This window comes from Vulpes vulpes, chromosome 8, assembly GCF_048418805.1.
Source record: "Vulpes vulpes isolate BD-2025 chromosome 8, VulVul3, whole genome shotgun sequence".
Taxonomy (NCBI): Eukaryota; Metazoa; Chordata; class Mammalia; order Carnivora; family Canidae; genus Vulpes; species Vulpes vulpes.
The window spans coordinates 76194324-76210944 of NC_132787.1; the positions used below are offsets into that span (position 1 = coordinate 76194324).

Genomic DNA, 16621 nt, shown 5'->3' on the forward strand with positions numbered 1-16621 from the left:
TCAAATGAATTTCTTGGATTCCCAGTGCATACAAAAATTATGTTTACACCATAGTGTAGTCTGTTAAGTGTGCAATAGCATTATGTCTCAAAACAACATATATTGATTAAGAAATATTGTTGCTGAAAAATGGTAACCATCATCTGAGCTTCCAGCTAGTCATACTCACTGATCACAGATCACCATAACAAACATTATAATAATAAATAATAAAATAATAAAAAACTTCAAATATTTCAAGAATTACCCAAATGTGACACAGAGACATAAAGTGAAAAAATGCTGTTGAAACAATGGCATCGATAGATCTGCTTAGTACTGGGTTGTCACAAATCTTCAATTTGTAAAAACTTCACTATTTATGAAACACAATAAAACAAGGTATGCCTGTAGTATTAAAGTTTAGCTTTATTACCAAACATACACCTCCATAATACAAGCACAAAAATAGCACATGTTGTAACCTCCCCCTCGCTCCCCCACCCACACCCCATTCTGCCAGTACGTGACCCTACTGTGCTAGATGAAGCATCCCAAGCCCACCCATCTCAGTACAAAGAAAACTCACCAGCTTTTGAGGAAACACCAATGAATAGGTGCCCTTAAAAATAAAAGAGCATGAACAAAGTTGTAAATTCTTAAGAGAAATTTTCAAGGATAGACCTAAAGCATTGGCAGTATTGCTCTAAAATAATAAGAACATTGGATCTACTGAACTATTCAGGGAGTGAAATTTGAGAATAACTACTCGGGAGAAAGTGGAAGCATTCAACACTTGAGGGACAGTAGGTGGACAGGCTAACATATGGATTTTCAGGAGGAGATTTATAACATCAATTTGGCTTCCTACCCCCACCTAGTTGCAATAGGTTCTCTCTTTTTCTTCCCCCTTTGAAAGTCTTAGCAATTTTCTTATTCCAGTTGGGAGACTAGGATGGTTTAGAATGGGCAGTATCTAAGCTTTACAGCACTCTGAACAAAAACCCTGTTTTTTTCTCATGTTGATATTAATTATAATACAGATGCTCCAGGTGTGAGGTGTCCAGTGAACTTGCCGCCACGCCCCAGCTATTCCTATGACCCTGTGCAGAAGTTTTTCTTGACTCTTCCCACATCTCCCACCTCTGTTCCCAGCACAGGGGACCTCCTGGTATTCTCTGTGTCAAATCTCTTACCCCAACTTGAAATGTCCCTCAATTACCCCTTTTCTTGCTTGGGCATTGTGATGAGTCTTTTTCTCCATCCCTTGAACCTGGGCTGCCTTGTGGCTTGTCTTGACCAATATAATATAGAGAAAGTGACACTGTGTGAATTCCAGAGATTAGGTCTCAAGAAGCTTTGCAATACCCACTCTTGCTTCCTAGGACTCTGAGATCACTTGCTGTGCAGGTCTAGCTCACTGGATGTTGCCCAGGGCCATGTGGAGAAGGTAACTAAAACAGGTATCTTCCTTTTAAAATTCAAATGCCATTCACTAGCAGTGGGGTGGGTCATCTTCAGCTATACTTCTACCCTCTTAATTATCTGAGGCCAAATTCTATAATTACACGATTAAAGCAGTTAACAGTGAGGTGTAACTCACTGATTGGCTTAACTGAAGGAGAATTTTAGTTGTAGAAACATAGTTTATAAAGCCAAATGACTGTTTAGTCAGTGAGGTATCTGAGAAAGAATTTGAATAGCAGGCTGGAAGTCCCACTGTAGACCACCACCCACTCTGCTTTCCTAATCTGGTTTAGAAGGCAAATCACCAGGACTTGCCTTGTAACCATCTGCCATGCCTTCATCATCTCTTCAAGGGGCTTTAGCTTCCAACAAAAATACTCAGTAACATCAAAGTGTCAAGGATGGGGGGAAAAGGCAGAAAATATTTGCAACTGGGGATTCCAAGTCTTGTAAATGTTTAGGTTCTCCTGCACCATTAGAAGAGGGGAAACAGGGCAGCCTGGGTGGCTCAGTGGTTTAAGCGCTCAGGGCGTGATCCTGGAGTCCTGGGATTGAGTCCCATGTCAGGCTCCCTGCATGGAGCCTGCTTCTCCCTCCTCCTGTGTCTCTGCCTCCCTCCCTCTCTCTCTGTGTCTATCATGAATAAATAAATAACATCTTAAAAAAAAAAAAAGAAGACGGGAAACAGATGGGGCCCAGCTAGACCTAACCAGAGTCATCTGGTGTGATGGAACGGATTGGCACATTTCTATCACTTTCTTTCATGGGACTGTAGCATTTCCCTGCTCCCAGAGATTTCTTAAACAAGGATGGCCAACAGGGGTTTGTCTCCAAGGCCTGGAGTCTGTCTACTTATCGGTTAGAGGTCTGACCTCAGAATTGGTTGGGAGGATGGAATGAGGTAGTTATGTGAAGGCTACACTGTAAGTTGCAAAAGGCAGCAAAAGAAAGTCGTTGATTCTTTATCCCCCAAATACCATCATTAGGGCCTTTAAAGGCTTCCAAGAAACTCATATTCAGTAAGTTTCAATGTGCATCTGTCCCTTTACACAGAGACTTGGAGACTGAGTGTGACAGTATATGGAAATCTAGCCGCACACATGGACACATGACTTGCCACATCTATCCAAATGGATTTCTCTTTTTATTCTAGGATGCCTATGGTGTTTCTTGTTTAAAATAGATTTAAAGAGTATCCTTCTTAGAGAAGGTATACATCAACACATATGCCTTTCATCAGCTAGTAGGTGGGCTCCACTTGTGATGTGATGGCAGCCTGAAAATGACAAACTAGGGAATAGGTACAAAGATGTTTCTTATTGTATGATTTGGTCCCTTTTATAGGTCTGAAACTTTTTATAATGATTGTATAATGATTGTATATGTGTGCACATGTGTGTTCTGTAGCCCCCTGATTCAGACCCTCACCAAGTTCTTTAGAGTCTTACCTCACAAGATTACCTTACTTGAGTATTGTTTTGATCTGATCATTTTCTTCCAAAAAGCCCAGAATCACTTCCACTTACTTCTCAGGTTAAAGTAAAATTATTGATTGTGAACTTGAGTCCTTTAACAGTATTTGATTTCTTCTGTTGCGACAACTAGTTTCCTTACCTACAGCCCAAGAACAGTCTGCCCCTTCACCATGGGCCAACCAAATTTATCTTGTTTTCCACCTGACAATCTTTATTATTAACTGAATCGCCACATTTGCCATTCTTCTTTACTTGACACACTCTAACTTAATTAGGCCTCTTTCAAGCCTTCTGTTCTTGGATATAGATTACCTACCAAGTATAGCCTTCATGAAATAGTTCCTGTGTTAGCTGAAAGAACATGGACATGTCATTTAACTTTGCTCCAAATCACATACCTCATAACTGGTACAACCAGGGTTTTAACCCAGAGCCTTCTGCTTTCACAGCCCCATCTACCTATTCTTCCTCCATCTTTCCCCCTTCCTCCAATGTTTCTATCCCTGGAGGGTACAAGGTGTTTCAATGAGGGAATGCTTCTATCCCTGTCCAAATTTTTGACCTCTGATGTTCTTCCTAAGTCAGAATTGATGTTCCATATGTGCTGAGTGTGGTCTGGCCAGCCACACTAGCTCACATTCCCCAAGAGGCACCATGGGCAGCCCTGGGGGCCTCTAGGATCTTGCCACTAGAGGGAGTCGCTGGGGATGTTGGCTTCAGGGCCAGCTGCCATGATGCAAAAGGGCCAGCCTGATGATCTAGATGCTCTTCCTGAGAAAGATAAGACTCCAAGTCTTCAGAAACTAAGCTTAGGCCAGTGAGGCTCAGGTACAAGGGTATTTGAGAAACAACAGATTTTCTGTCTTGCTCTGCAGATTCTTCTTCAGGAAGTTGGATGAACTCTGCTGGACAAGTCTTCAGGCCTTCCCTCTTCCTCTGTCCATACCTTAAGTCACCAAACACAATTCAAATCCCTTCAGAAGAGCAACTTTTGACTGTCAAATAATGGTCAGTGAAAATTACCACAATCAAGGAATTCAATCTTCAGCTACTATAGACTTTCAAACTCTCTGAATTCTCAGAGGCTGTGACCTTACTTCTTTCCCACTTGTTCACCTTTCCTAAAGAGTCACCAACCCCTGAAGACAAAGGGTCAGGATGGTAGGTCTGTATCAGGTAATCTGCCACCTTAGCTCCAAATGCTTGGCAAGTGGTAAAGATAAAGAAAAACATACTTGAAACACTCACATGGGGGCATAATAGCACACTATGTGTTATGATTTGAGCTGTCTTGATTTACATAGCCACTGGAAAGGGGAACTCTACTCTTGTACTGACCACTTGCATCTCAAGGCAGCCAGACCTTAGTTAATTTGGCTTTCTGATCCCAAGAAGATGTACATTTTCATGGCTTTCTCTACAACCAAGTTCCATTAGCAAGAAATGAAATTCTGTGGTTCTATTAAATAATCAGGACTCTAGCTTCATATTTTCTCTAAATCAATATAAATTATATTTTATTTGATTATTTCTTCAGCTAATAAAAATATTTAGTATAATCTGAAATGTCAGAATAGAAAAATTGCCTTCCTTACCAACCAAAACCAAAACACCTCATTTTGCCTAACCAAAGAGTTAATTTTGAGGAGAGACAAATTAACCTCCAAAATGTCCTTCCTGGGATCCCTGGGTGGCGCAGCGGTTTGGCGCCTGCCTTTGGCCCAGGGCGCGATCCTGGAGACCCGGGATCGAATCCCACGTCGGGTTCCCGGTGCGTGGGGCCTGCTTCTCCCTCTGCCTGTGTCTCTGCCTCTCTCTCTCTCTCTCTCTGTGACTATCATTAAAAAAAAAAAATTCAAAATGTCCTTCCTATTGCAATGTTTTTCAACCAGAGTGTGCACGATCCTATTATTTCCTAAATATTAATGACAATGCCTATTTCAGTAAAGGAGTAGGACTTGGAACCCTGGGGTTCTGACTTCCAAACCACGATACCTTTCTTATCATTAAAATGTAAGGATTAAGTGAGTTTGGCACAAAGTGAGTATTTACAAACATTATTATTATCATGTATTCTTTAGTTAGTAAGAAGAACAATTTCTTTATAACTGGCATTTTCCATTATGAAGTCTGCTTAATCATCATTACCTAAAACACGGATGCTGAGACAGAGACATCAACTTTAACCACTTAATAAGAACTTCTGACATTTATTCATACTGGTACTGATTCATAAGAGGAAAAGTTTTAAAAGAAGAAAAGTACATCTAGCTTTCCCTTTAGAATACAGGAAACCATATAAAAGTATTGGCAATGGAATTAAAGTAACCACAATGCCGCTCTTGGTAGCATTTTCTACAAAGACATTTACATGAAACTAGAAAGAATATTAAATTAGGTGGTTATAAATAAAGCTTCACTATTAGGTTCACACCTTTTCATACAAAAGAATGCGGTTTTTTAATCAACTAATAGTTCAACCTTGTAAATCCAAACCTAAAGAAATGTGAGCATATTCAAGAGGGAATAATTTTCAGTCCAAATTTTTTTCGAGAAGCAGAAGCCCCACAAACTGCCAGAACTAAATGTACAGTAAGAGTCTAAATTATTATGGAGAAATTCTGTGGCAGTCAGTTCTGGAATTTTGAATTTCATGGACCCAAAGAATTTCAAAAGTAATTTGGAAGGACTTCTAGTTAGGATGTAGAAAGATTTAAGAGAACTTTGCTCCCATAGTAACAACCAGAAGTTGAACTCAGTGAAGATTCAAAGATATCCCAGGCTGTAGTCTAACATCCTCCCAGGTCAACTGCTGACAGGACAAAGAAGGTACTATGGGAGTGGGGGTGGAGCTTGGGCTAGGCACACTGACCTTAGTTTAATTAAAGCAGCTTCTGCTCAACTGGACTCTTGTGGAATCTTAATAAAAGATACAGATTGAAACAAAGAAGTAAACTTTTTTATTCTTATATGTCATGATCGAGTACTTAGAAAATCCCAGGGAATCTACAAATAAAATACTTGAACTATATGGTGGGTTAGTGAGCTTATGTGTGTGTACTAAACATGCAACATACATATATAAAATTAATTGTGTGTGTACTAAACATGGAACATACATATAGAAAATTAATTGTGTATTATTTGCAATAGCTTTAAAAAATTAAAAAACACTTTGTGCTAAATGTAATGAAACATGTTCAAGAACTCTATTACTGAAAATTACAAAACACTGCTAGAAGGAATTAAATAAATGAAGATATATACTATGTTCATGGATTAATAAAATATCAATTCTCCCCAAACTGATAGATTTAATCAATCACAATCAAAATACCAGCGGCCCCTTTTTTCAACCTATGAAACTCACAAGCAAATTCTTTTTTTTTAAATAAATTAATTGTTATTGGTGTTCAATTTACCAACATACAGAAAAACACCCAGTGCTCATCCCATCAAGTGTCCCCCTCAGTGCCCGTCACCCATTCCCCCCCACACCCCGCCCTCCTCCCCTTCCACCACCCCTAGTTCGTTTCCCAGAGTTAGGAGTCTTTATGTTCTGTCTCCCTTCCTGATATTTCCTACACATTTCTTCTCCCTTCCTTTATATTCCCTTTCACTATTATTTATATTCCCCAAATGAATGAGAACATACACTGTTTGTCCTTCTCCGATTGACTTACTGCACTTAACATAATACCCTCCAGTTCCATCCACGTCGAAGCAAATGGTGGGTATTTGTCGTTTCTAATGGCTGAGTAATATTCCATTGTATACATAGACCACATCTTCTTTATCCATTCATCTTTCGATGGACACCGAGGCTCCTTCCACAGTTTGGCTATTGTGGACATTGCTGCTAGAAACATCGGGGTGCAGGTGTCCCGGTGTTTCATTGCATCTGAGTCTTTGGGGTAAATCCCCAACAGTGCAACTGCTGGGTCGTAGGGCAGGTCTATTTTTAACTCTTTGAGGAACCTCCACACAGTTTTCCAGAGTGGCTGCACCAGTTCACATTCCCACCAACAGTGTAAGAGGGTTCCCTTTTCTCCGCATCCTCTCCAACATTTGTTGTTTCCTGCCTTGTTAATTTTCCCCATTCTCACTGGTGTGAGGTGGTATCTCATTGTGGTTTTGATTTGTATTTCCCTGATGGCAAGTGATGCAGAGCATTTTCTCATGTGCATGTTGGCCATGTCCATGTCTTCCTCTGTGAGATTTCTCTTCATGTCTTTTGCCCATTTCATGATTGGATTGTTTGTTTCTTTGGTGTTGAGTTTAATAAGTTCTTTATAGATTTTGGAAACTAGCCCTTTATCTGATATGTCATTTGCAAATATCTTCTCCCATTCTGTAGGTTGTCTTTTAGTTTTGGTGACTGTATCCTTTGCTGTGCAAAAGCTTCTTATCTTGATGAAGTCCCAATAGTTCATTTTTGCTTTTGTTTCTTTTGCCTTTGTGGATGTATCTTGCAAGAAGTTACTGTGGCCAAGTTCAAAAAGGGTGTTGCCTGTGTTCTCCCCTAGGATTTTGATGGAATCTTGTCTCACATTTAGATCTTTCATCCATTTTGAGTTTATCTTTGTGTATGGTGTAAGAGAGTGGTCCAGTTTCATTCTTCTGCATGTGGATGTCCAATTTTCCCAACACCATTTATTAAAGAGACTGTCTTTCTTCCAATGGATAGTCTTTCCTCCTTTATCGAATATTAGATGACCATACAGTTCAGGGTCCACTTCTGGATTCTCTATTCTGTTCCATTGATCTATGTGTCTGTTTTTGTGCCAGTACCACACTGTCTTGATGACCAAAGCTTTGTAGTACAACCTGAAATCTGGCATTGTGATGCCCCCAGCTATGGTTTTCTTTTTTAAAATTCCCCTGGCTATTCGGGGTCTTTTCTGATTCCACACAAATCTTAAAATAATTTGTTCTAACTCTCTGAAGAAAGTCCATGGTATTTTGATAGGGATTGCATTAAGCGTGTAAATTGCCCTGGGTAACATTGACATTTTCACAATATTAATTCTGCCAATCCATGAGCATGGAATATTTTTCCATCTCTTTGTGTCTTCCTCGATTTCTTTCAGAAGTGTTCTATAGTTTTTAGGGTATAGATCCTTTACCTGTTTGGTTAGGTTTATTCCTAGGTATCTTATGCTTTTGGGTGCAATTGTAAATGGGATTGACTCCTTAATTTCTCTTTCTTCAGTCTCATTGTTAGTGTATAGAAATGCCATTGATTTCTGGGCATTGATTTTGTATCCTGCCACGCTACCAAATTGCTGTATGAGTTCTAGCAATCTTGGGGTGGAGGCTTTTGGGTTTTCTATGTAGAGTATCATGTCATCGGCGAAGAGGGAGAGTTTGACTTCTTCTTTGCCAATTCGAATGCCTTTAATGTCTTTTTGTTGTCTGATTGCTGAGGCGAGGACTTCCAGTACTATGTTGAATAGCAGTGGTGAGAGTGGACATCCCTGTCTTGCTCCTGATCGTAGGGGAAAGGCTCCCAGTGCTTCCCCATTGAGAATGATATTTGCTGTGAGCTTTTTGTAGATGGCTTTTAAGATGTCGAGGAAAGTTCCCTCTATCCCAACACTCTGAAGTGTTTTGATCAGGAATGGATGCTGTATTTTGTCAAATGCTTTCTCTGCATCTAATGAGAGGATCATATGGTTCTTGGTTTTTCTCTTGCTGATATGATGAATCACATTGATTGTTTTACGAGTGTTGAACCAGCCTTGTGTCCCGGGGATAAATCCTACTTGGTCATGGTGAATAATTTTCTTAATGTGTTGTTGGATCCTATTGGCTAGTATCTTGTTGAGAATTTTTGCATCCATGTTCATCAGGGATATTGGTCTGTAATTCTCCTTTTTGGTGGGGTCTTTGTCTGGTTTTGGAATTAAGGTGATGTTGGCCTCATAGAACGAATTTGGAAGTACTCCATCTCTTTCTATCTTTCCAAACAGCTTTAGTAGAATAGGTATGATTTCTTCTTTAAACGTTTGATAGAATTCCCCTGGGAAGCCATCTGGCCCTGGACTCTTGTGTCTTGGGAGGTTTTTGATGACTGCTTCAATTTCCTCCCTGGTTATTGGCCTGTTCAGGTTTTCTATTTCTTCCTGCTCCAGTTTTGGTATTTTGTGGCTTTCCAAGAATGCGTCCATTTCTTCTAGATTGCCTAATTTATTGGCATAGAGCTGTTCATAATATGTTTTTAAAATCGTTTGTATTTCCTTGGTGTTGGTAGTGATCTCTCCTTTCTCATTCATGATTTTATTAATTTGAGTCTTCTCTCTCTTCTTTTTAATAAGGTTGGCTAATGGTTTATCTATCTTATTAATTCTTTCAAAGAACCAACTCCTGGTTCTGTTGATCTGTTCCACAGTTCTTTTGGTCTCGATTTCATTTAGTTCTGCTTGAATTTTAATTAACTCTCTTCTTCTGCTGGGGGTGGGGTCTATTTGCTGCTTTTTCTCTAGCTCCTTTATGTGTAAAGTGAGCTTTTGTATTTGGGTTCTTTCCAGTTTTTGAATGGATGCTTGTATTGCGATGTATTTCCCCCTCAGGACTGCTTTTGCTGTATCCCAAAGATTTTGAACGGTTGTATCTTCATTCTCATTAGTTTCCATGAATCTGTTTAATTCTTCCTTAATTTCCTGGTTGACCTTTTCATCTTTTAGCAGGATGGTCCTTAACCTCCACGTGTTTGTGGTCCTTCCAAACTTCTTGTTGTGATTAAGTTCTAATTTCAAGGCATTATGGTCTGAGAATATACAGGGGAGTATCCCGATCTTTTGGTATTGGTTCAGACCCGATTTGTGACCCAGTATGTGGTCTATTCTGGAGAAAGTTCTATGTGCGCTTGAGAAGAATGTGTATTCAGTTGAGTTTGGATGTAAAGTTCTGTAGATATCTGTGAAATCCATCTGGTCCAGTGTATCATTTAAAGCTCTCGTTTCTTTGGAGATGTTGTGCTTAGAAGACCTATCAAGGGTAGAAAGAGCTAGATTGAAGTCACCAAGTATAAGTGTATTATTATCAAAGTATTTCTTCAGTTTGGTTATTAATTGGTTTAAATGTTTGGCAGCTCCCACATTCGGGGCATATATATTGAGGATTGTTAAGTCCTCTTGTTGGATAGATCCTTTGAGTATGAGATAGTGTCCCTCTTCATCTCTCACTATAGTCTTCGGGGTAAATTTTAATTTATCTGATATGAGGATGGCTACCTCTGCTTTCTTTTGAGGACCATTTGAATGGTAAATGGTTCTCCAACCTTTTATTTTCAGTTGTAGGTGTCCTTCTGTCTATAATGAGTCTCTTGTAGACAGCAAATAGATGGGTCCTGCTTTTTTATCCAGTCTGAAACCCTGCGCCTTTTGATGGGGTCATTAAGCCCGTTCACGTTCAGAGTTACTATTGACAGATATGAGTTTAGTGTCATCATGATATCTATTCAGTCCTTGTTTTTGTGGATTGTTCCACTGAACTTCTTCTTAAAGGGGAATTTTAAGAGTCCCCCTTAAAATTTCTTGCAGAGCTGGTTTGGAGGTCACATATTCTTTCAGTTCCTGCCTGTCTTGGAAGCTCTTTATCTCTCCTTCCATTTTGAATGAGAGCCTTGCTGGATAAAGTATTCTGGGTTGCATGTTCTTCTCATTTAGGACCCCGAATATATCCTGCCAGCCCTTTCTGGCCTGCCAGGTCTCTGTGGAGAGGTCTGCTGTTACCCTAATATTCCTCCCCATAAAAGTCAGGGACTTTTTTTTCTCTTGCTGCTTTAAGGATCTTCTCCTTATCTTTGGAATTTGCAAGCTTCACTATTAAATGTCGAGGTGTTGAACGGTTTTTATTGATTTTAGGGGGGGAATCTCTCTATTTCCTGGATCTGAATGCCTGTTTCCCTTCCCAGATTCGGAAAGTTTTCAGCTAGGATTTGTTCAAATACATATTCTGGCCCTCTGGCCCTTTCGGCGCCCTCGGGAGCCCCAATTAAATGTAGGTTTTTCTTCCTCAAGCTGTCGTTTATTTCCCTTAATCTGTCTTCATGGTCTTTTAATTGTCTGTCTCTTTTTTCCTCAGTTTCCCTCTTTGCCATCAACTTGTCTTCTATGTCACTCACTCGTTCTTCCACCTCGTTAAGCCTCGTCGTTAGGACTTCTAGCTTGGATTGCATCTCATTTAATTGATTTTTAATTTCTGCCTGATTGGATCTAAATTCTGCAGTCATGAATTCTCTTGAGTCCTTTATGCTTTTTTCTAGAGCCACCAGTAGCTGTATAATAGTGCTTCTGAACTGGCTTTCTGACATTGAATTGTAATCCAGATTTTGTAACTCTGTGGGAGAGAGGGCTGTTTCTGATTCTTTTTTTTTTTTTTTTTTTTGAGGTGAGGTTTTCCTTCTAGTCATTTTGCTCAGTGCAGAGTGGCCAAAAACAAGTTGTATTGGGAAAAGGAGAAAAAGAGAGAGAAGGAAAGAAAAGAGAAAAAGAAAAAAGAGAAAGAAGAAAAAAAGGAAAAAAGAAGAAAAAGAGAAAGAAAAAGAAAGAAAGGAGAGAAAAAGGGGGGTGGGGGAAGCAATCAGAAATCAAAAAGAAAGAAAAAACACAAAACAAAACAAAAAAACCAAAAAACACGGGGGAGTATCTTCCGATTCTGTATACTTTAAGTCCCTTGACTTCCCCTGGAACTGGTCCGTCTCACCGGTCTTCTGGGGGAGGGGCCTGCTGTGCTGATTCTCAGGTGTTAGCACTTGGGGGAGCTGCTCTGCCCCTGCCTGGTGCAGGGCTCAGTGGGGGGGTGTTCACCCCGTGAGGCCCCGGGAGGAAGCCACAGTGGCGGGGCAGCTCTGGGACCCTGGAGTCAGCTCCCGCAGTAGCTCCGGGGCTCTCCGTCTGCAGGGCCTGGAGGCTCCGGGGCGGGGCCGCTGATCTGCTCAGCTCTGGGCAGGAGCGTCCTTGCTGTCCTGGGCCCTCCTGGCCTCTGCCTGTCCCGGGGGGAGGCCGGATCCTGGGCTGTGTCCCAGCGCCCTGTGCTCCGGGGCCTGCGCTGTTGGATTCGCGCTCCCGCCCCGCAGCCCCCTCCGCGGAGCCGCCGCCCGAGCCCCTCCGAGCTGCTCCGGGTCCCGCCGAGCGCTGCAGCCCTTAGGGAGCTCGGCGCAGTCTCCCGGGGCGCAGGTGCCTGTTAGTGTCCCAGGGAGCCCGAGGGCATCCCCGCCCTCCTGGGTCCTGCTCTAACTCCCTGCGGGCCCCTTTCCCCCGGGAAGGTCGGTGCAGCTCCTGCTCCTCCGGGACGGGGCTCTCCTGTCCTGGGGACACTCGCCCCGGCCTCAGCCCGGCTCCTCGGGGCCCCTCCCCCTTGGAGGCCTTTTGTGTCTTTATTTCTTTTTCCCCATCTTCCTACCTTGATAGAAGCACGAACTCTTCTCACTGTAGCATTCCAGCTGGTCTCTCTTTAAATCTCAGGCCGAATTCGTAGATTTTCAGGATGATTTGAAGGTTATTTAGGTAATTTGTTGGGGACAGGTGACTTGGGGACCCTACTCTTCCGCCATCTTGCCCCTCCTCCCGCAAATTCTAAAATATGTGTGGAAATACATAGTTTTCAGAATAATAAAAACAATTTTGAAAAGGGATAAAAGATCAGGAGGCCTTAAATTTTCTGGTATAAAATTTAATATAATAATCAAGAGAGAATTAGCAAAATAGGAGACAAATACATTAGTGGAATAGGATAGAGAGCCCAGAAATAGACCCACACCTACATGGTCAAATTTCTTAATACAGAAACCAAACTATTTCCATGAATAAAAGATGATCTTTTTAACAAATGATAACCATATAAATGAACCTCAACCCCTACCTCTTACTGTACTCAGAAATTTATTTGAGATAGGATATAGGTCGAAATGTAAAAGTAAAAACCATACAGCTTCTAGAAGAAAGCAAGAGAGAATACCTTTGCAACCTTGGGTTAGGCAAAGATTTCTTAGACAAGGCCCAAAGACACTAACAAAAAAATTTAAGCTGATAATTTTTTTCATCAAACTTTTAAAACCTTCACCTTCTTAAAAGATGCTATTTAGAAAATGAAGGGGCACTTGGGTGGCTTAGTCAGTTAAGCATCTGCCTTTGGCTCAGGTCATGACCTCGGGGTCCTGGGATTGAGCCCCACCAGGCTCCCTTCTCAGTGGGGAGTCTGCTTCTCCCTCTCCTGCCCCACCCCCAACTCATGCTCTTGGTCTCTATTTCAAATAAATAAATAAAATCTTAAAAAAAAAGAAAAGAAAAGAAGAGAAGAGAAGAGAAGAGAAGAGAAGAGAAAAGAAAAGAAAGAAAAGAAAAGAAAAGAAAAGAAAAGAAAAGAAAGAAAAGAAAAGAAAAGAAAAGAAAAGAAAAGAAAAGAAAAGAAAAGAAAAAAAAGAAAAGAAAAGAAAAGAAAAGAAAAAAATGTATAGGCAACAGACTGGGTGGGGAAAATCCAAGTACCTGTATATAGGATGTATAAGTCTTATAACTCAATATTTAAAACACCAATAATAGTACACAATTTAAAAATGGGCAAAAGACTAAGACCTAGGAATAACCAGTAAGAAACTTGAAAGAATGCCCAACACCATTAAATATCAGGGAAATGAAAATTAATACACATTGAGATATTATTATGCACCCTCTAGAATAGATAAAATTTTAAAGGCTGAAAACACCAAATGTTGGTGAAGATAGAACAATGGGATCCTCATATATTGCAAGTGGAGATGTAAAATGATACAATTGGGGCATCTGGGTGGCTCAGTCAGTTAAGCATCTGACTCTTGATTTCAGCTCAGGTCTTGATCTCAGGGTTGTGAGATAAGCCCCATTATCAGGCTCCATACTCAGCATGGAGTCACCTTGAGATTCTTTCTCCCTCTGCCCCTCCCCCCACAAGTACACACAAGCTCTTCTTTCCTAAAATAAATAAATAAATCTTTAAAAAATGATATGACCACTTTTAAAAAAAGATTTTATTTATTTATTTGAGAGAGAGAGCATGAGCAAGCGAGAGAGAGAGAGAGAGAGAGAGAGAGAGAGAGAGCACAAGCAGGAGGAGGGGCAGAGGGAGAGCAGACTCCCCACTGAGCATAGAGCTCTGTGTGGGACTCTATCCCAGGACCCTGGGATCACGACCCAAGCTGAAGACAGACACTTAACTGACTGAGCCATCTAGGCGCCTAATACAACCACTTTTAGAGAACTGTTTATGGTAGTTTCTTAGGCAGTTAAATAAATGTCTACCATACCACCCATTAATCCTACTTCTAAGTATTTACCAAAAGAAATGAAAACATATGTCAAAAAAAAACCTTGTATAAAAATGATCCTGACAATTTTATTTATAGTAACCCTGGTCCATAATATCATAAATGTCTATCAACAGGAGAATAAATAATTTTTTAGCACAAACTTCTGTAATGCAAGAAAAAAATTAAAAGTCTTAAAGTCTTCAGTTATTTTTTTCTTCCCACAATGCATATAAATAAGACAATGTACTGCAATACCCATGGAATGATGCAACTGAGGTCTATTGGAAGTAACAAGGTCAATTCCTCAAGATTGATATAGCAGAGACCTAGAGAGATCAACATTTAGGAAGGAGAAGGGGTTGGGAGAGGTGATTACAATGAAATACCACTTAGGAAAAAAAAAAAGAAAAAGGAAAGAATGAACTACTGAACATATCACAGACATCATAATGACCAAAAGTAGAGTCTATCTGTTTCCATTCCTCTGAAGCTCTAGAGTGGTGACAAAGTCAGAACCCCAGGGATGAAGGAGAGGGATCAAAAGAAACAGGGATGAGGGAAATTTCTTCAGTGATGGGGTATACATTATAAAACCTACCATGGGAATTGCCAAAACTCACTCAACTCACCAAGATTTGTTTTCTTCAATGTATGTAAAGTAGACCTCAATTTTTTAAAAATTAAGAGAAAAGGAAAGGAAAAAGGCAATATGGGGAGAACCAACATGTAATTGAAACATTTTTGGGTGTGTGTCAAGTAAGGATATCAAAAAAATGGGCCATGATCACTTTTATTTAAATGGTAAAAAGTAGGAAGAACATAATAACATTTTTAATGAAAAGTTATTTTTCATTATGAAAAACTCAGTATGTTTTATTTTCCTCCTTTTGCCAGATAGTTTAACTCTTTTCCTAGGGAAAATTCCTTGCTTGGGCTTATAGACATCATCAGGATTGTTTCTCAATCCAGCAAGGACTGGAAAGGATCCTCTAGATAAAATCAAGCATTGTCACTGGATGGAACAGTTGCAGGCAGACTCTTCAACATGAGAACAGAAGGACTGGGGAGGGTTCAAGTGAAAAAGGACTCAACAAATGGAAGATCCAGGGAGATCACCAATCCGAGTTCGAATGAACCCAGGAAGCTCTCCAGAAAGCATTCTATCAGATACCATTTTTTCTTCTCAAAAATTAGTGAAAGCTCACTTCCAGGAGGATGGATACACCTTTCCCTATTCTCCCACTAAACACAATGGAAAACCCTGGACATTAGATATATAACAAACATAAGAAGACTCTGAAAGATGAGGAGAAGAAGACAGACTCTTTAGGGACACTGGGAGTTGGGGAATGACACAGTGGTGAGTTCCCTGGGTTTTATTTTTACCTCATATATCCCACACTCAGAGCTAAAGAATCTGGCAATCCAGGAACATGAACAGATGATCTCTCCAATCAAAAGGGGCAGCCAAGCAAGACGGAATTTTAGACAATAACCACCCCCCTCCAGCCAAACACCACAGATAACCCATGGTTCCACACCACCTGTGTCTCTCAGGGCTGACTAATGAGTTTAGTCTTCCAGTCCTTTCACCAGGCTGTAAATGAAGTGTCTGCCATCATGTCAGTGGAGACCATATGGGGAACTTGGGCTTCCACCTTTACCTGGCAGTAGAGATGCAGTCCTTCCCCTTCTGGATGGAGTGCTGCAGAGGAGGTCCAGTGAGAGGAAAGGCCTAACCATCACATGGTGATAGCAAAGACACTACCAGTTTTAATGGACCCCACATGGGGAGCAGCAATGAAACTCTCCTTCCCCTCACCATCAGGAAGGTATCAGTGGAGGCCGAGTTGGCAACTTCTGTCTTCATTCACCAGGAACAAGCAGCATCTCTTGGATCAGCAAAGGTTGAATGGAGAATTGACTTCTGTCTCTATAGGGTAGTAATGAGGTGGTATGCTCCTTTTCCTTTCACTGGAGCATTGTATCAAAAACATAAGGTTTAAACAAAATCCAAAGTTTCATAATTTAATACCCCAAACGTTTAGGTTTCAATCAGAAATCAAACTGAAGAAAAATACAATCAATAGGTGCCAACACAGAGATGACCAAAATGCTAGAATTATCAAACAAAGATTATAAAGCAGTCCTCATAAAAATGCTTCAACAAGCAGTTATGACTACACTTGAAACAAATGAAAAAAAAAAGAAAATCTCAGCAAAGAAATAGGAAACAAAAAAAAATAGAACTGTGAAGACTGAAAAATACAATAACCAACATAAAAGCTCAGTGGATAGCCTCAACAGCAGATTGTGGGAAACAGAGGAAAGAACTGGTAAATTGGAAAATAGAACAATAGGAATTACTAACTCCGAACAATGGAGAGAAAATAGACTGGAAAAAAAAAAA

At 40.5% G+C, this 16621-nt stretch overlaps 1 protein-coding gene across 3 annotated transcripts in view; it reads right to left on the minus strand.

Moving 5' to 3' along the window:
- The window catches only part of ACOXL (acyl-CoA oxidase like), a 348114-nt gene that overhangs the window by 3129 nt on the left and 328364 nt on the right, over positions 1-16621 (minus strand). Inside the window, exon 19 of one of the 3 annotated variants that reach the window (XM_072767160.1) lies at positions 15537-16144. The exons of the other annotated variants lie outside the window; for them this stretch is intronic. Coding sequence (XP_072623261.1) covers positions 16082-16144 — 63 coding nt within the window. The 3' untranslated portion in view covers positions 15537-16081. Of the gene's footprint in view, positions 1-15536; positions 16145-16621 lie in introns of those variants that run through there. 3 annotated transcript variants of the gene reach the window in all.